The sequence below is a fragment of the Phycodurus eques genome, chromosome 12 (genome assembly GCF_024500275.1).
Source record: "Phycodurus eques isolate BA_2022a chromosome 12, UOR_Pequ_1.1, whole genome shotgun sequence".
Taxonomy (NCBI): Eukaryota; Metazoa; Chordata; class Actinopteri; order Syngnathiformes; family Syngnathidae; genus Phycodurus; species Phycodurus eques.
The window spans coordinates 16,187,229-16,207,019 of record NC_084536.1 but is presented as its reverse complement, the minus strand read 5'-3'; the positions used below and the strand labels follow the sequence as shown (position 1 = coordinate 16,207,019).

Below are 19,791 nucleotides of genomic sequence, written 5' to 3'. Positions count from 1 at the left end.
CGTCGACTAGTTAGCAAGTTGCGCTAATGACTAACTACACGGCTAATGCCGCAGTTAATGCCATGGCTGATGCCACGACTAACGCCACAGTTTGCTGGTGTTTGTGTTGCTGGAGCCGAATAGCTGATTCACTAAACAAATAAATAATAATTTATTGTCATTTTTAACCACAACTAATAAATGGCCCTAGTAGAACAGTTGTATAAAAGCACCCTCACACTGAAGGTTGTGATGTTGTTCTGTATATCATCACTCCCTCTCGTGTGATTATTGCTTAGTTGAACATCATTATCGTTTTGAGTCAGAAATCTGTGACACAGCTCATGTTGGATATTGTGCAGGTGTACCTAATGGTGTGGCCAGTGAATGCGTACGCAAAAGCAGAAGAAGAACAGCATGTCAGGTGAGAATCAAGCTCCCTGCAGAAGGAAAACGGGCCAAATCATGTCAAAGTAAATCTATATGGAGAGATTCCAGCGCTGATTAAACAGAATTGTTAAGTGGAGGTTTGAAGTATTTCTCACCAAGGAATATGACTGTAAACACGGAGAGAAAAATCCCAAATGAGGCTCTGCGTGGTTGAAGGATGCAAGCTGCACAACACTTTCAGATGTGTAAATCCAGAATTGGGGAGTTTAGGAGATGCTCAGAGTTGGCCAAAAGTCATATAAGATGTCAGTGTGAATTCTGAACACATTACATTTTATTTGTACTTTTTATTTCTTCACATAAGAACACCCATTTTGGCATTTCTTTGTTGGATATAATTTTGATCAAGTTAACCAGCATCATTTGTCCAGATGGCGGTTAAAAGTTGCAAAGTCAGGGTCGATCCTCATGCTTTTGCGCTGGCTTCCTGAATGACTAACCTGCCCATGTGCAGGATAAACACAACAACTCAGTCGCACATCTGGAGAACAGCGCAGCGCTTAAAGTCGTATTTGTGGCCGGTGGAAAGATATTTATCGCGTTTGTAAAAGAGCAAGAGGAGGAGCGCTGGGAGGAGCGTTCTGATGTGCTTGAAACTACAGCGCATTAGAAAGCAAAGAGAGGCAGTGAAAGTACTTCTTTCTTAATATACGCCCTCTCCAACACAACACGGAGAGTCTTATTGTTTAGTACAGCGTAAACACGTGAGAAACGAAAGCCTCAAAGATGTGGAGGCTTACCCCATATGATCGTCCTTGGTGGTCGTCCCGCCAGACTCGGGCTTACATGTGTGCCTCTGAGGTCCACAGTCCAGACGCACTCGATGGCCCCTGTAAACTGCACATGGGATGAAGTTCAGATATATGCTCACATAGACATGGAACTTCTTTGCCCCAAAGGCGTTTGGCAAATGTACAGTGGTACTGCTCAAGTCACATCCGTGTAGAACAGGAGTTTCCAAAAGTTTTCCTTCAAGGGCCACATATCGTATAGTACTAATCAGGATTTTGGGGTGGCCAGGGGAGACCTCAGACCTCAGAGTTTCATTATTCTGCTATATTTTCATGATGGCTGAGTGATTCTGATAAGGATTTCAAAGACACCTGGTAGTGATATTGACCGTGATATGTAGACTTGTACACGTATAGCAGTTTTGGTTTGTTGATTGAACTGAAAATATCGCCTCTGTAGTTTTACCATGATGACAGTTTGACCCTGGAAATGATTATTTCCATTTCCACCATTTTTGAATTTGAAACTTGTCGAGTGCCCTGCATGGAGCAAATTGTGTTCCACTTTACGGCCACTGCAATTTTTACAATGCACAGAGCGACAGACCAAATCAGAATGAAACTGAAAGGGGAGAATGATATTCCAAGTCCTCTAAGGAAGTGCAATGGAGAAATGGCCTTTGTGGGTTATGGAGACAAATTTCATTTTATAAAGAAACTAAACGAAGCACCCTGACTGCTTTGTGTTTGGCTGGTAAAATGATATGTGCAGGAAAAAATGAGATCTGGTCTACATTGTTAAAGCATGGTTGTATTTTACACGGTTTAATCTAATCGATGGGCGAGTGTTTCCCTGGGGCGTGGGGGGCTCACCGAGATCTGAGGAGCCACCAGGCTCATGTATTTGAAAGGCATCTGTTTACTTTCCGAATGCAAATGCAGCCCACCTCAAAGGCTATAAGCTACAGAGAACACACCATGTGAATGTGCTGGAGTGTCGCGCCGGGGTGGGCCCGAGGCCCCACGTATGTCAGGTTCAGGTTCTCCAAACAACCCTGCCCCTCCCCCTGCCGCCCGACGCCAGCGGCCACACACAAGCACGCTGCTCTGAAGAGTAAGACGGCGACAACAGAGAGGCATTCTTTACGCCACAATCCTGTTTATCCTTTCTGCGGCCTTATTTGCAAGCGTGTTAATGGGCAATGTTCAACAAAAGGTGTGCGCAGGCTACCGAGATGCTCCGTGTGCCAGAAGAGGGAAGCCCTTGGAGAAGCAGGGCAAACAAAGCTAGATCTCCTCCCCCTGCCCTCCTCTATCCTGCCCCCTTTTGGCACACACTCTTGTCCTCCACAGAGGAGAGGATGGGGCAAGGGGGGCCAGGAAGGTTAATGTGCCCACTTTGATCTCTGTCAAGGCATACTGAGTAAGAATTAATTTACATTTCAGATGAAAAGGTTGACAGTATAAAAAGGCATCTTGTTTCTGGTATGTGAAGGCCACGTAATAGGCAAGGAATTTGAGAGAGGAAGTGGTGAGGAAACAGAAGGGATAACCCCCTCTCTCGTCTTTACTGGGAAAGAGATGAAAGGAAAGAGTGATCTCAATATGCACTGTTCTTCTCAAACATGGGGACCAAATGCTTCCCAAAAACTTTCAAAAGATTTGCTCAATGCATTATTAATTAATTATTACTTTTCCTGGGCTACTCAAGAGATCAAAATGGGGGTTGACAAAGATTTTTTGCAACCTTCATTGCCATTTTTATTTATTTATTTATTTTTTTGCCCCCTACTTGAAAATTAATGAGAAAGTCAATTTCACACTGGACACTGGGACCGTGAGAAATTCCAAAGTGGGCCAAACTTTTTTACCTGACTGGATACGGACTGCTGCCTCTTCCCGCTCCTTCTTAATTTTCTTGAGGTTCTGCCGCGCGACGAAGCCCCTCCAGGCTGGTGAGAAACAAAGAGGGTGTGCGCATGTGTGAAACCAAAAAGAGGGCGCGCACACACAAAACACGAGATCCCACTTCAAAACAACAGATAAACCAAGTGGCGCAGGGATGGATCCCTCTGAACTCTGAAGTCTTATTGTCTTCTCTGAAGCGTTGCTCTCAACTCGTCAAGGTCACCAGGAGGGGGAGGGGTTAGTCCCGAACGATAAAATGTGTAGGTTCACCTACAGTCAGTCGACAGTGTTAATTGTGATCTTGTTGGACCTCAGTGCAGCTTTTGATACGGCAGATCATAATATACTGCTGAACAGATTGGAAACGTTGGGAGGACTAAATGGAACAGTCCTTAGATGGTTCAGGTCCTACCTCGAGGAAAGGAGTTATTTTGTAACCATTGGAAGTGTACAATCTCATCTAATGGCAATGACCTATGGGGTCCCTCAAGGCTCAGTTCTAGGACCCCTCCTGTTCAGCTTGTATATCCTACCCTTGGGTCAAATTCTTCAGAAGTTTAATTTTGACTATCATTGCTATGCAGATGACATGTGGCTATATCTATCAGTATCTCCAGATGACTACAGTTCAATTGAGGTGTTGTGTCAATGTCTAAAACAGATAAATAACTGGATGAGCCGAAATTTTCTTCAATTAAACCACAACAAAACGGAGATAATTGTTTTTGGCAATAAAGAGAAGAGAATTGCTGTGAGTAAATACCTGGAGTCACTCTCTTGAAAAATCAAAGACCATGTCCGAAACCTTGGTGTTCTGATAGATTCCGACATGACTTTCAACAGTCATATCAAATCAATTAGTAAAACTGCCTTCTACCAACTGAAGAACATACCCAGAGTGAAGGCTTGCATGTATCAAGCACACCAGGAGGAGCTCATGGATGCTTTTATCTCAAGTAGAGTTGACTATTATAATGGTCTTCTGACTGGACTCCCCCAAAGGAGCATTAAACAGCTGCAGCTCATTCAGAATGCTGCAGCTCGGGTTCTGACCAGACCAAAGAGGTCAGAGCATATTACTCAAATTCTAAAGTCTTTACACTGGCTTCCAGTCAGCTTGAGAATAGATTTTAAAGTTCTGCTACTGGTCTAGAAATCACTAAATGGTTTAGGTCCTGAATACATGAAAGAAACGATAATGGAATATAAACCCAGTAGGGCTCTGAGATCGACAGACTCAAATAGTGGAACACAGAGTCTAAAGCAAACATGGTGAAGCAGCATTTAGGTATTATGCTGCATACAAATGGAATAAGTTACCAAGAGAAGTGACATCAGCCCCAAGTGTGAATGTTTTTTAGTCCAGGTTAAAAACTCTCCTTTTTCAAATGCTTTTTTAAGCATTTCTACTTTTAAATGATATTTATTGCACTGTATGCTGTTTTCGTTATACTTTTATTTTTTTCTTTGTTTTAAATGTTAATAAGCTGTTTTTTTGTTTTGTTTTAAAATGCTTCTAATCATGTAAAGTACATTGACTTACCTTGTGTATGAAATGCGCTATATAAATCAATTTGCTTTGGTTTGCTTACAGTCAAGTACCTGACTTTCCCTCAAGGTAAAATTGATACTAATTCTTGCTAATAGAGATGATTCTGAATTCCTGACTCAATACAAGTAATTCTGCTTTGTTTGTTTCGTATGTAAGGTGGCAGTTTTCATTGATAACGAGCAGGAAAGAAGCGGATATTTAACGTTGTCTACTGGATGTGCCATTTGAGAAGTGAGAAGTGTAACCTTGGCGGCTTGGTGATGAAGTGCTGCCTCCATGAGTGAAACTATACTTGGACTTCATGTGAGCTCCCTTTCCCCTTCAGACTCTGCTCTGGGTCGCTTTGTTGCAACGTCCTTGCTCTGTCTCTGGTTGTCCTGGTAACGTAAGCAGTTGCCCCTGGAGTGGTGGGATGGGTGAGTAGTGGCTTAGTTGCATGAGACAGGACCACCCCCTCAAAAACAGCCTAATTTCATCTATCCATCCATTTTCTGAGCCGCTTATCCTCACAAGGGTTGTGGGAGTGCTGAAGCCTATCCCAGCAATCTTCAGGGGAGCAGGCAGGGTACACCCTGAACTGGTTGCCAGCCAATCGCAGGGCACACATAAACAAACAACCATTCGCACTCACATTCACACCTACGGGCAATTTAGAGACTTCAATGAACCTACCACGCATGTTTTTGGGATGTGGGAGGAAACCGGAGTGCCCGGAGAAAACCCACGCGGGCACGGGGAGAACATGCAAACTCCACACAGGCGGGGCCGGGGATTGAACCCCGGTCCTCAGAACTGTGAGGCAGGCGCTCTAACCAGTCGCCCACCGTGCCGCCAGCCTAATTTCAAGGAAGCAAAATCAGGGCAGAAAAGGGAACTCCAATTCTTGATCCTTGGGGTATGTATCTTTTTCACACTATTGGCACACCGAATTACTGATCCTCTATAAGCCAATCTAGTAACTACATTGTTTCTATCGCCACCGTTATTTACCGTATAACTGTAATGTACTGTAGTTCCCCAAGGGAAGGTAGCAAAAAGTGACCAGGTCAATGGATACTGCTTGTTGGACACAAGGCTTGAGGCAACATACAGTACATTCATCTTACTTATAAGATTATCTGTATAGATAATGAACAACGCATCAGAATTCTACTCTTACCGCCGTCACGATAAGAATCGTACCTGACTGGATGAGGGTGGCACAGTTGTTCCTTTTCTGCTTGCCCCTTCTGTAACGTCGTGCCCCCAGCCAGCCTTTGGTGTAGGCTTGCATCACCACCACCCGAGCGATCACTTCCCGCAGCAGCAAGTTCAGCTGCTCCACATGGTAGTACTTCAGAAAAACCTGACACGACAGGAAGCCAAGTCAACAATCTCATCTTTGTACAAAAATCATGTACTGTTAAAAGTATGACTGTACCTTTGTCCTTCCAAGCACCCAGTCTTCCAGTTTGGCTCGCTCCAGTATGGTGGCGGCATTTTTTTTGCTGGTTTCTGGCATCTGGTGAGCCCGGAATGCAAGGTAGTAGTATCTGCAAGGGAAGACAACATTTTATGACTCGACAAGAGTGGTTGTCTGTCTCTATATGCCAACGCAATGATTAACTAGTGATCTGTTCCGCTTCACCCCAAAGTTCATAGTATCTGGGAGATACAGGATACACTACTCACAAAAAGCTGGTGATATAGGGCTTTCAGGTGGAATTTCAGGATGAACCTAAAATCCACTTTGAATAACCTTTACAGGTGAACATAATTTGACCTGCTCTAAAGTTTCGAATGCACATGTCCAATTGTTCAGTATTTCAGTATGTTTTGTACAACTCATTGTTCTCTAACAAGGAGCTGAATGGCAAAATTCACAAAAGGCGTTTGATTCGTGAACATTTCCAAGCATGTCCACTTCTATACCTTTCTGTGACTCTTTCAGTATCTCTGTTGGAACCTGCACATGACACTCTGTGACACTTAAGGCTCAGTAGCCACTTCCTTCTGAGAACATCCTTTGCTCTAGGTACTGTTGATCCATTTTCAGGTGTCGGCTTGGTCTTATGATATCAAAATGTGAACAGCAGAGTCACTTCCGGGTGCAAAGTCAGCGATCAGCCTATTGCAGTATCTCAGACTTACTTTCTCTTTTATTTCTTTGTTTCTTTCTCCTTTTCTGTATTCCACCATTTGCTATTTGTTTTTTGATCCAAGATGTAATGTCAGGGTAGTGTCGACACTATCAAACTTTTTTTCCCCTGCTTCCCTTACAACCTCGAGGAACTACTACCATTTTTGCTTCTAACACGGAGCCGGCCGGCGTACCCTCTGTAAAGAATGCATCTCGGAAGAGATATGCAGAGAGATGAGAGCCGGCACTGGAGGGCAGTAAAGACAAATGAGAATGAGGAGTAATTGGGACATTAGATTTGAGCAGTTCTTTCCATTGATCATCATGGGGAATGTGAGGTTACTCGACAACGGACAAACTAATGACTTTAGAAAACGGCAATTGTTTGTTTACATTTCACTTGGAATGTTTGATACTATTTCTTTCCCAGACCTATACCAGTACATGTATTCACTTGAGTACTCACCGATACCAAGTATCAATACCACTAGCAGTTTCGACACATAAAACTTCAACACGATGACATATCCATCCATCCATCCATTTTCTGAGCCGCTTCTCCTCAGTAGGGTCGCGGGCGTGCTGGAGCCTATCCCAGCTATCATCGGGCAGGAGGCGGGGTACACCCTGAACTGGTTGCCAGCCAATCGCAGGGCACATACAAACAAACAACCATTCGCACTCACATTCACACCTACGGGCAATTTAGAGTCTCCAATTAATGCATGTTTTTGGGATGTGGGAGGAAACCGGAGTGCCCGGAGAAAACCCACGCAGGCACGGGGAGAACATGCAAACTCCACACAGGCGGGGCCGGGGATTGAACCCGGGTCCTCAGAACTGTGAGGCTGACGCTCTAACCAGTCCTTCATCGTGCCGCACAATGACATATATCGTACATAATTGTGATCAAAGACATTTCTTTCTTTCTGACGCACCTGATGATTTGCCAAGTTGTCAAACAGCCATAGTGTAGCGCCAACTACTGGCAAGGAGTACTTATACAATGTCAGCGTTTGCCGACCCCTCACTCTATTGATCCTCTTGTTAGCGTTTACCAAATACAAGCAGAGGACAAGGTGGCACTAAAGTGGGACATGAAAGACTAGTACTTAATCTCTTCAGTTCCGGTTTTGCAGGGAAACAACAATGTGGAGGCAAACTTCTTTGAATGACCCCCACCGCCTCAGCCTTCATTTTCTTATTCCTGTTGATACCTCTTATGTCTTTGATGATAAATACAAAGCACTGCTCACAACATCAGACAGGCCTTTGATACGAGAGGACGCGTTTAAATCCGGTTTGATTCAAAGTGGAGGTTAGCTGTTTGGACTATCTGCATGAGTCAGATAGGATAAAGTGGATGCAAATGGTCCATTCGCACGTGGCTATAGACCTATGATTCTTCCATGAATTGCAGTGAGGAAAATAGTAAAATTATAGGTGAGAAAGCAATATTCTTTGACCTCAGCCACCCCAAGCATCTTGGATCTGATGCAATTCAAAATTCTTTTAAAATGAATTGGGTTCTTGCCAAGATAAATAGAACAGCCATTGAAAGGTGTCCGGTAACTCGGAGACATCATTATATACTGTGTGTGTGTGTGTGTAGTTTCCCTTCTTTGATATAAATGTAGCAAGAGACTAAATCCTTTGCAGGGACTCTAGTGGGTCCCTATGGACTAAAAGTAGGGCACACAAAATGCACGTGGTCAAAAATGAAGTGCACATTTTTAAGCTTCCCTAAAGCACACACGAAGCAATTATCTCAAAGTCGTTTTTACCCAAACACATACAAGTCTTGTTAATTAAATTTCATATCACCTCAAAGACAAGAAAATTGGAGGTGGTTGGAACATTTTAAAAAGAAAAAATGATTCAGATAATGTATCCTTTCATTTTTTCCAAAGAATAGCAAATGAAACAAGTACCTAGTAGTTGAACAGTACAGGTAAAAACTTGAAAAGTTTCGTTTTACTGTTTAACTGCATCTGTTTCAGGTGCTGGGTCACAAGATGAGGCAAATACCACTTTGTCCAACCTGTGCTCATCCTGTAAATCTTGTCCCATATTTTCAAAAGCACTAATTTACATAATAAGGAAATTTTGTTAAGACTACTTTAATAGAATACCAATGGGACAATGAAAACATGTTTTCCAGGTCACACACTGAAAGAACAAACTTGAAAAGAAATCTATTATCCCTGTTCCTGCCTGCTTGAATTTTGTCCATGGTCTCCAGTCTCGAGTATTTTACCAGTTAAAACAGCTGTAGGATTAAGTCTAGTGCTATCACGAATGATCGCCAATTAGTCAGTATGCTAAATGTGGAGCCCTGTCTTCATTAAATTGTTTTGTTTTGTCTGATGCAGGCCATGGCTCACTTGTTCTTCTCCATCTCCGAGCTCAACAGAGGTAGCAAAAAGTACTCGATGACTTAACCCCATTGAGTACAAAAGTAAAAATGAATTTTTACTGTCAATTTCATATACAATATCCGTGTCCGTGTCCACCAAATTGTAAAGTTCCGATACCTGAAAAATCTAATGACGTACAGTAACTATTTGTTACTATTTGGTACTTCCCAGGCAGCACGGTGGACGACTGGTTAGAGCGTCTGCCTCACAGTTCTGAGGACCGGGGTTCAATCCCCGGCCCTGCCTGTGTGGAGTTTGCATGTTCTCCCCGTGCCTGGGTGGGTTTTCTCCGGGAACTATGGTTTCCTCCCACATCCCAAAAACATGCATGGTAGGTTCATTGAAGACTCTAAATTGCCCATAGGTGTGAATGTGAGTGCGAATGGTTGGTGGTTTATGTGTGCCCTGCGATTGGCTGGCGACCAGTTCAGGGTGTACCCCGCCTCCTGCCCGATGATAGCTGGGATTGGCTCGAGCACGCCTGTGACCCTTGTGAGGAGAAGCGGTTCAGAAAATGGATGGATGGATGGATGTTACTTCCCAACATTGTTCAGCTTGGCTGCGTATGTGTGTGGCTTATTGTCGGTCTTACCTGGTGACAAACTCTGCAAAGGGGATGCGGTGCGAGTATCCTTGGCGGCGGATGTTGACCGTCTCCAGGATGCCCGTGTAGCGCAATTGCACCATCACTCTCTCCTTGCAGAAGCACAGCGCCCGCCTGTCGTCGTTGGGCTTGATGCAGCGCACAAAGTGCGGCTGACCCACCACCATCTTTGACAACAAGTCCATCAACGAGTACTGCAAACAACATCACAATAGCCGTCTACGTCAAGAACTACAGTGTTGTGCTCAGTTTAGTGGCAGTATGGTCATTCACATTTAAGTCAAATGCGAAATACTTTTCCAGGAAACTCCATACTGTAAAGCCACAGCCTCATAGAGTGACCTGTGTGCTGCAGACGATAATATCTGTGAGGACAGCAGACATGATTCTATGATTGCAACATATCCCTATAGAGTTCCCACAGAGAGATACAATTAAAATTTTAAATGAAATGTTTCAGGGTCAAGGCCAGAATAATTAGGTAATAAGGTATTCTTCTATTGGTACTTAAATGTAGTGTGTATGAAGAACACCTGTACAATTTGAGATCCAATAGCATTTACATTTGAATAACTGTCAGATATTGATAGATACTCGTCAGATACTAGTAGTCAGATACTCTCAATGACAAACCAAAATACAGTAGATTGCGCAAGCCAATAATAAATATCTGTTACAGAGTAACCTAAACTAGTGAACCTAAATATTGTGTTCAGTGAGTATATTGTGAACTATTTTGTCACACATGGGGTTTTGTTACTTGTTTTATTCTCCATTATTTCTTTACTGTTTCTCCAACAACTTGTGGGAAACAAGTTGTTGTTGTTCTGCTGTGTTGACTGGCTGGTCACAAACTTTGTGTGTCTGACACCTGATAGGATGATCACCTGTGACAAACACACATCTGCTGGCTCGTGTCTGCTTATCCAAACATCTGTGAGCAGGATGACGCAAATCAAGAAACTTGCGTACAGGTACAGAATGGGTCGAGCCAAAGTCGGTAAAGTTTTAAGGGAGATCCTTTTACCGTAAGGACGGGTATTTTCATTTCTACAATGGCCTTGACACAGGTGTGAAAAATAGAAAGATGAGGTAGAGCCTTTCTGAAATGTGTGACAGAAAAGAAACAATGTCACCAAAAGACAATAAAACTGGAAGAGCACGAAAAATAAACAGTGTAACTCTCAGGGCACTCGTCAAAATATCATAGAAAAATCCAACTTTTTTGCATAAAGTGTTTAGAGTAATTACTACAATTATTATGAGACACCTGAAGAATATCCATCCATCCATCCATTTTCTTTTCGGCTTATCCTCATTAGGGTAGCGGGCTGCTGGAGCCTATCCCAGCTATCTTCGGGCGGGAGGCGGGGTACACCCCGAACCGGTCGACAGCCAATCACAGGGCACATAGAAACAAACAACGCACTCCCATTCACACCTACTGGCAATTTAGAGTCTTCAGCCAAACTACCAGGCATGTTTTCGGGATGTGAGAGGAAACCGGAGTGCCCGGAGAAAACCCACGCAGGCACGGGGAGAACATGCAAAGTCCACACTGGCGGGGCCAGGATTTGAACCCCAGTCCCCAGAACTGTGAGGCAGATGTGCTAACCAGTCGTCCACCTGCAGAATATATATATTTAATTATAACTTTTCAATCTTAACGGGCGGCACGGTGGCCGACTGGTTAGAGCGTCAGCCTCACAGTTCTGAGGACCCGGGTTCAATCCCCGGCCCCATGCATGAATTGGAGACTCTAAATTGCCTGCGTGGGTTTTCTCTGGGCACTCCGGTTTCCTCCCACATCCCAAAAACATGCATGAATTGGAGACTCTAAATTGCCCGTAGCTGTGAATGTGAGTGCGAATGGTTGTTTGTTTGTATGTGCCCTGCGATTGGCTGGCAACCAGTTCAGGGTGTACCCCGCCTCCTGCCCGTTGATAGCTGGGATAGGCTCCAGCACGCCCGCGACCCCAGTGAGGAGAAGCGGCTCAGAAAATGGATGGATGGAATCTTAACGTTACCTCTGCTGATTGTTTGGGAGGGTTTCCATTGCCCTACATTGAGGCGTGTGGTGTCCATCTCGACTTAAGTTACCCAATTTGGTTCTTTCAAAGGTACACTAGTGAAGGGTTAAAAGTGGATTACTTTATGTTTGGACATTTACTAACAAATTCATGAATATTTCACACAAATCATTAGCTAGTAAAGCATCCACTCACCATATTTATTATCTTATTTTATTTTATTTTATTTTATATTTGTCATATACTTTAAATTCAGGGTTTTAAATTATGTTTTTTTGGCCTGGTTTTGTCACCGGGTGTCACTGATAGAGCAGTCACAATAATCAAGACAGCTTGGAAATGTTTGATCGTTCGGTACTCGATCATGTATGAAAAAATGACAGAAGTTCTTCTCATACTCAACATGCATTTGAAAAAAGCCTGCATCACAACTATTCAAAAAAGAGAGGCACATAAACAGACAGAACTACATAGCCACAACGTCAGGTAAACCTGTACAACATGCTTAGGTGGCAAAACGTCTTACACTTACAAAGTATAAGTATAGATACCTGTACTTGTGCAAAAAAAATAAAAAAGTCAGGTAAAAGCACTGATTCAACTCCTTCACTTTACAAAAGTAAAAATGACTTTTTCCGGTAATCATAAACAATATCAGTTAGCATTGGCTTGGGCTTTTTGGACATGAAACTAAAGTGTTCTAAAAAACAAAAAAATGACAAATTATCCATGACTTGCGTCAACATGCACTTTTGTTCGAGTTATTGAATCTGAATGAAGCTCCTCAACTCACTTCAACATAGTTCGCTGGCACCAATATCCCACAAGATGGTGGCAAAGCAAAAAATCTTTTACTGCTTTGGGCTGAGCGCAAAAAAGCGTAGATCAGTTTTTCCACAAGTGGAAGTTCACTGGACTTCGTTCCTTACTTGGTTACACTGGAGCTCTTGTATTCAAACATGTTACGTTGTGTAGAAGGACCAAACGTTGTTGTGACGGTACACTGAACATCTTTATCACGTGTATCACGTAAGGAAAAAGAACCTACACGGAAATAGGAGGCCACGGTCTGTCTCCTCATGTTGGTGGTTTCGTCTGGGTGACGCATCATCTCCATGGTGTCAACCTGAACACAAACATTCACAGTGAGCACTGCGCACTGATGAGCGGACCAGAAGCGTTCCTGCCGGCCTATGCAGCGCGTTGAAGTTTGCTGCTGTGTACTTGCGATGCGGATTTCGTCAGTGGGCTCTGGAGACATAAAGGTATCATTACAGCAGGTCTAAATGGGCCAGTTGGGAATGCACAGCTGTGCGAAGTGTGGCGTCTGTATAACATAGGCCCATAAACAATTAAAGCTAACAATCTAGAGAATAAGCGGGCGCTGCTGTTGGGCACAGGAGAATTGTCGAGCAGTCTGAATGATGAGACTAGCCATCATCAAGCATACAGCCATCCCTACGACGGATTAACGAGGATACAATATAAGCGTTCTAATGGCTTTGGTAGTTCATGGCTTCATCAAAATTAATGAAGCAATAGATATTTTATGGCAAGCCTACGTGGCAAAGTGCATATCTTAATAGTTTAGTTCAACAGAGAAAGAAAGGTATGTCGAAAAGCTCTCTGCGAGAACTACATGAACGCGGGACGCCTTTGAGAATTTTTGATCATTCCCAAGTACAAAGGATTGACTTGCAGTTAAAACAGCTTAACTACCCTCGCTTTACTTTATTCTGCTTGTTCTGGTGACTTGTTGTAAGTGTCACTTCCTCTCAACTTTGCTTCCCAACTTTGATTGCGATCATGATGGCGTACATATTATATCAGTCCCACTGACTATTAAAATGTCCTTTCTTATTGACGGAATATCTGAGAAGGTTCATTGCCGAAAGACAGATTGTGCTCTAAGAGTATCGGGCTCAGATTCCAAGTTCAAGAAACATAGTCCAAGTTTGGATGACAGAGAAGTTCAAGACTATGAATTCTAAACCGCCGTCTCCATCAAGCAGTGCAGTTCCGTTTGGTATGGTATGCAATTTGTCCCGCTGCTATAATTGTGGCGTATATCAAAAGCTGATCTGTACCCATTCCCTTTGGGGTAATCACTACGGAACTTACCGCAGCACTAGTGTAGAACGAGTAGTTATTTTTGTGTGACAACGGGAAAGAAAAGGACAAAGACAAAAGTTTCCTTTTCTTAAAGTTTGTCTTCTGAAAAACATCCATTGCAGGACATCCTCCATTTTTGTCCATCTTTTGTGTTCCTTCAATTAATTGTCTACTGCAGTGGTTCATAAACCTTTCCGTCAAGGACCACCTAAAAAAATATTTACCATCATGACCAACATTAAAATGCAGTAGTGTCGTAAGCCCTAATTGTAAAAACAAGCAGTTCTAAAAGATTAAATACAAATGTATTGTACTTTAAGGTTAAATACAACTGAACAACTGTAACAATTGTGCTGTACTGTCTAGATTTAAAAAAAAAAAAAAATAATAATAATAATAAAAAATAATTTAAAAAAAAGACATTTAAGCCACTGTTACATTAGTCACAGTTCAATTACTGGTAAGTGAATCGTTTGCATATCACTAGTGGAACAACTGCAGTTCCACACTCTGATTGTTCTCCCAGGTGACACAATGTAGCATCGTAGAGAGAATGCAGCCAGATCAAGTTTAACAGTTAACTCCTGCAGGTCAACTTAGCTGAACGGTTCCGTTTGGTGGAAACATGACTCGAGGCTATGACATGGACAATGACGCTCTCCCAAAGCCTTACCTTCAAGAGGTATTTGGGAGACTTTGAGTACAGGAACATGTAAGGGAGAAACATGGAAACAAAGACAAAGAGAAGTTTAAAGACAAATAGTAAAATACAGTCGTTTAAAAAAAGGTGATGCAGTGCTTTTTTTCAAAGAGGAAATGTGCATGCAAATCTATTTATATTCAACTTCGGAACAAATGTAAATGTTTCCATAGAACACAGTTAGGAAAGCGATGTTAAATAGCGGTAAAATCTAAAGCGAAGTGTGCAAGGCAGCGTGTCGAGTCAACAACCACCGTGAGGTTGCTGTTTGATCCCTATTGCCAAGCACAAGTTAACAGGTTAAATATGTTGGTCTCCTCTTTGTGACCACAAGCGCAAAATGAACTGCAGCAGGCTGACTATTGTACACCACAATAACAAACTACAGTACGTTCTACCCCCCTGAACCCTAGAGGCTTTTCTCACCAGAATTTAATAGGATTTCATATGAAAGGCAACACTGTAATTAGTAGAAAATAGACACATGTTAAGAGGTTTTTATCATTAAAATGCATGTATGTTTTCGAACATCACCATTCGGAGTATCAATGAGGGTGAATATATTTTCACCCCTCCACACGTCAAACTTAATAAAATACACTTTTGAAACAGATTGTGAACATATTTGAACACGCACCAAAAAATAATTGCAAGCATGGAATCTGTGTAAATGCATGTGGCTTTAAGAGGCGGGGCTCGGAGGAGTAAGGTGTGACGCCAGCGAGTGAGAGATGGGAGTTTCTGGGCATGAGCTGTGGGCGACAGCAGCTCCTGCATGAGCATGTTCAATGTCTTTTTGCGTTTTACAGTTCTCCTGGCGTTCAATAAACGGATGAAAAGTGCATCAGCAACTGTGGCTCTCTTTTCTCACATGTGAAAGCATTACAGTAAATAGGCATACTGTCTTCTTCTTCTTCTTTTCCTTTGGGCTTGTCCCGTTAGGGGTCGCCACAGCGCGTCGTCCTTTTCCATGTAAGCCTATCTCCTGCATCCTCCTCTCGAACACCAACTGCCATCATGTCTTCCCTCACGACATATAGCAGGGTAATACTGTCGTGCTACACATTTTATACAAATGTGTATTGAACTATCATGAAAAAAGAGCATGATCGTTACAAAAAAGCCTTTTTTTTCACTTTGAAATTATGTTTATGTTTTACAATTGATACTTTTGTTTTACAATTGATATTTTGTGTGTTGGTTTTCTTTCCAAAAACATGCATGTTAGTTAGGTTCATTAAAGACTCAATTGCCCTGACCTGTGAATGTGAGAGTGAATATTTTTGTTTATATGTGCCCTGCGATTGGCTGGAGACGAATACAGGGGGTAACCCGCCTCTCGCCCACGGTCAGCTGGGATTGGATCAGATTTACCCGCGACCCAAATGATGGTAAGTGGTATAGAAAATGAATAGATGGATGGATGGATGAGAAAGTATGTTTCCCAAAGAACATAAGTAAGAAAGTATTTGAGTTTTATGAGATCATAATTGTTAAGAGACGGGGGTTGAAAGTAAGATCAGGATGAGCGATTGAGACATGTTGACTCTATAATTTGGGGAAACCAAAGTTTCCTTAAGTGGCCATAAACATCATAAAAGTTGCTAAACGTCTTTTAGCCTGCTGACACCAACTGCCAGATGGTAATTCTCCTTCACCACAAGCAAGAGAACAAACATAACAGGGTAGTCTATTAATGTGGCTCCGCTTCACAGCACAGTTTTCTTTTTTTTTTTTTTTTTTTTTTTAAATAGTGCTGCGTATGGCTGTGAGCAACTCATAAAACGCATAATGCTCTCATATGCGACACGTATGGGCGCCAGGAGTCTCACCTTGGCGTGTCCGGAACGGAGCTGCGGCGGCAGAGATCGAGAGGCGGCGTTCACTCGGGCTCGGGCCGTGGCCAGATTCCCTGTCCAAAGCAAAAGGAAGGATAATCATATTTCGCTGAAAGAGGAACCTTGGCTGGTGAAGGGAACTCTATAAAAATTGGTAACACTGTGGCAGTAGGAATGGTGTTGACAAAGGTGTCATGAGATAATTAATACACTAATGGCATTAAATAAAACGCCCAAACCAAAAAGCAATTAAGGCCAAACATTCCTTAAGAGGCCCGATTTCTATTTCCAATTGTACTTTTTCTTTCTTTGGCCACAGAGTAAATAAAATCCAGTTGCGAACAACATTTTTAGCCATCCTAATATGCTTTGCTATGGCGTACTTCCAGAAGATATATTTTGGCCAAATAGTCTTACTTTTTCTATTTTAAAAAAACAAACAAAAAAACTCTAAATTGTGTTTTTATGTATTTATTTTCCAGGAGATTTTACAACTGTAGAAAAAAAACTAGTGCTGAAGGTAATCCTTGCAGCAGCTTGTAATGGTTGACATTTAAAGTAGCCAATGACAATAGTGTTTGCACATTCCGAAACTGAGTAGATAAGACGCAGCGGAAGAACACACAACGGACTGAGGGAATGAAATCCTGCACAAATTAAAAGTGCAGTGTTATGATTTTTTTTAGGTCCCAAAAAGAGGAAACGTCAGGAGAAATAAAGGTTTAATAAAGGCTTTCACATTTTCTTTTGCACCAATATAAAATGTACTGCCTACCAAAGCGGCGGCACGGTGACCGACTGGTTAGAGCGTCAGCACATTTGAACAACAACAAAAATACTAAATATGAAATCCAAATCACAACACCCCTGCAATGCTTGTGTTTACTGTATTCTCATTGATCCAGGTCGTTGGATTCTGAGGGCATTGAATCGATCGCAACTGGACTGTTCGGTGGTCGTCTTGGGCGAAAGATCCTGTGAGGTCTCAGTTAGCTTAGCTTAGCATTTGTGGCTGAGATGGCAAACAATCAATGACTGAGAGTTTGCCAGGCAACCCTCACAGGTGCCACGAAGCAGTGCCTGCACAAAGCTGATCATACCCATCAAATAACTTGTATACTACAGTATACGTATATAGTCAACCCATGCTTTATCATCCTTTGTCTTATTGTTATATCGCAGTGGTTGTTTTTCGTGTTGTGGATTTTTACAGTATTGAATACTGTTCAGGCAAGTCCAAATTTAGAGTTTACGCTCCTTCAGTGTACTACAGTAAGCTCCAGTAATAGTCGCCCTTGTTCCCACAGAGCAGAGAATTTCGATGCCCGTTTTTGTGTTGCTGCTCCATGTGTGCTAAAGTAAGTTATTTGAACGTCTATTATTACTGTTACATCTAAGCTAACAGTTTTACAGTAACTTCTCCTGGGAGTGACAAATAAACAGTTTGAGGCAATCATGTTTTGCCTCTTATTTGAGTTTTGATCAGTTTAAATGTGTTTAAAATGTGTGGGAGGAGTCAACTAAAAAGAATAATATTGCGGATTTGCACCTATCGCATCCTTTGCGATAAACAGCTTGGCTGTACAATGAAATTTAGTGCAAACAGTGTTCGACTTAGCTGATAGATATATTTGTGAATGACAGTTATGCTTTTTCTTTGAACCGAGATAATAATGCTCAGATGTAATTGACATTGCCCAAAAAGTATTCATTTGAACTGAATAGTTATTGGCAACTACGACCACAATAAACATGTTGTTTCGATTTTGTCAAAACCTTTCTGACTGTTTCAAAACTGAGTATTTTTATCGAGTATGCAAGGTCGACTTTTAACTTTGGATCGCCTTAGTTTATGCAGCTGTACCTATTATTGTGACCTGTGAGTGTCTGATTCACAAATGCGTATTCAAACTGCGGCATGTAGTAAAAAGTCTATTCCAAATAAGCTGAATGCAGTTAAGGAGCGCAGCTGCGTGCACACAAGAGAGGATATTATGAATGCAGCATATGCACGACAGTCTCAACCTTTCAAAGTTTCTGCACAAGATGTCCAAATGTTTTCCCTGGCTATATCTTCACAGGCTAAACTGTGATTAATAGCAGTGAAAGCAGCCTTTGAAGCAGGATTGTGGCATCAAAGTCCTAATCCATGGGTGGCAGGATTTTTATAATGAGTGGGAAGTATCTTAACACATTTCAAAGGGTTGACTCCATGAATAAACAATAGCTGCACAGATGTGCCACACACACACACACACACACACACACCTTTGGGGGGGATAAAAAATAAATAAAAAAAGGGTCTACGCACACAGGAGGCGGCATTTCACAAGCATCCATGTATAGTGATGAGCAAAACCTTTGTAAGTTTTGGAACGTAAAACCTAAGTGACAGGGCAACAATTGCCCAAGCGCACCCAGTGAGCTTCTTTGTATTTGTGATGCGTTTTAAGTACAGGTTGTGGCAAATGAAGAGCATTGAAAGAGGGGCTCAGTGCCTGCTCCCCAATTCGAGACTGTGTATTTGTGACAAATGTCAATCAAACACAGATATTACAATCATATTAGAGTGGATCCGTTTGGAGACAGGTCTTTTTGATATTAAACACACACACACAAACACACACACATACACAGACAGAACAACGGGAGTGAGAGCACTTCAAAAGTGACTCAGTCTTTTAAGCTTGCAAACAGTGCTGCTCACACTTTATTTGCTCGATCTTATTTATCTTAATCAATTTATGCCACTACAGCTCCTATGATATTTTACATTTTGGAATATTTAAAACATATCCAAGTCATATTTGTGTTGATCGCGCACTTCAAATAGGTTCCTACGTTCAAACGAAGCATTTTGGGGAAAAAAAAGAAAAGAAAAAAAAAAGCAGAACCAACGCTCCGAATAAAGGGGACAGAACCTCCAATTAGGCATGTGATCATCATTTCCACAGCTGGAACTAAGTGCTGTAAACCGATAAATATCCAACATAAGCTAGAAAACAATTAAAACATAAAATGATTAAAACAATAAAGCGCTAAAGCAGGTGCAAAGCCTCATGCAGAGTTGAAAGCCAAAGAATAAAAATGGACAGTCAGAAGGCTGATGTTATGTACAGAGGAGGTCGCTGTACAGCGTGGGACCAGCAACAGAAAAAGCTCTAACCTCTCTGAGCTTCCGCCTAAACCTCCGTAACTCCATAAGCAGCAGGTCAGCTGACCTGAGGCAGTGGGCACAAGCGTAAGGATGGAACAGCTCAGTGAGGTAAGGCAGTGCAATACCATTTAGGAATTTAAAATGAACTCCAAAAAATATATATATATAAATATACAGCCAGCGGAGGGAGGCTG

The 19,791-nt window shown here is 42.2% G+C and overlaps 1 protein-coding gene across 12 annotated transcripts in view; it reads right to left on the bottom strand.

Moving 5' to 3' along the window:
- Positions 1-19,791, bottom strand: part of myo3b (myosin IIIB) — a 98,846-nt gene that overhangs the window by 31,515 nt on the left and 47,540 nt on the right. For 10 of the 12 annotated variants that reach the window (XM_061691741.1, XM_061691747.1, XM_061691742.1 and 7 more), the window contains 8 exons: positions 16,435-16,514; positions 14,576-14,596; positions 12,839-12,916; positions 9,749-9,954; positions 6,041-6,152; positions 5,803-5,965; positions 3,032-3,112; positions 1,170-1,266 (listed from right to left, as the gene is read on the bottom strand). In XM_061691741.1, coding sequence (XP_061547725.1) covers positions 1,170-1,266; positions 3,032-3,112; positions 5,803-5,965; positions 6,041-6,152; positions 9,749-9,954; positions 12,839-12,916; positions 14,576-14,596; positions 16,435-16,514 — 838 coding nt within the window. The remainder of the gene's footprint in view (positions 1-1,169; positions 1,267-3,031; positions 3,113-5,802; positions 5,966-6,040; positions 6,153-9,748; positions 9,955-12,838; positions 12,917-14,575; positions 14,597-16,434; positions 16,515-19,791) is intronic. The other 2 variants (XM_061691745.1, XM_061691746.1) reach the window with 1 other exon arrangement.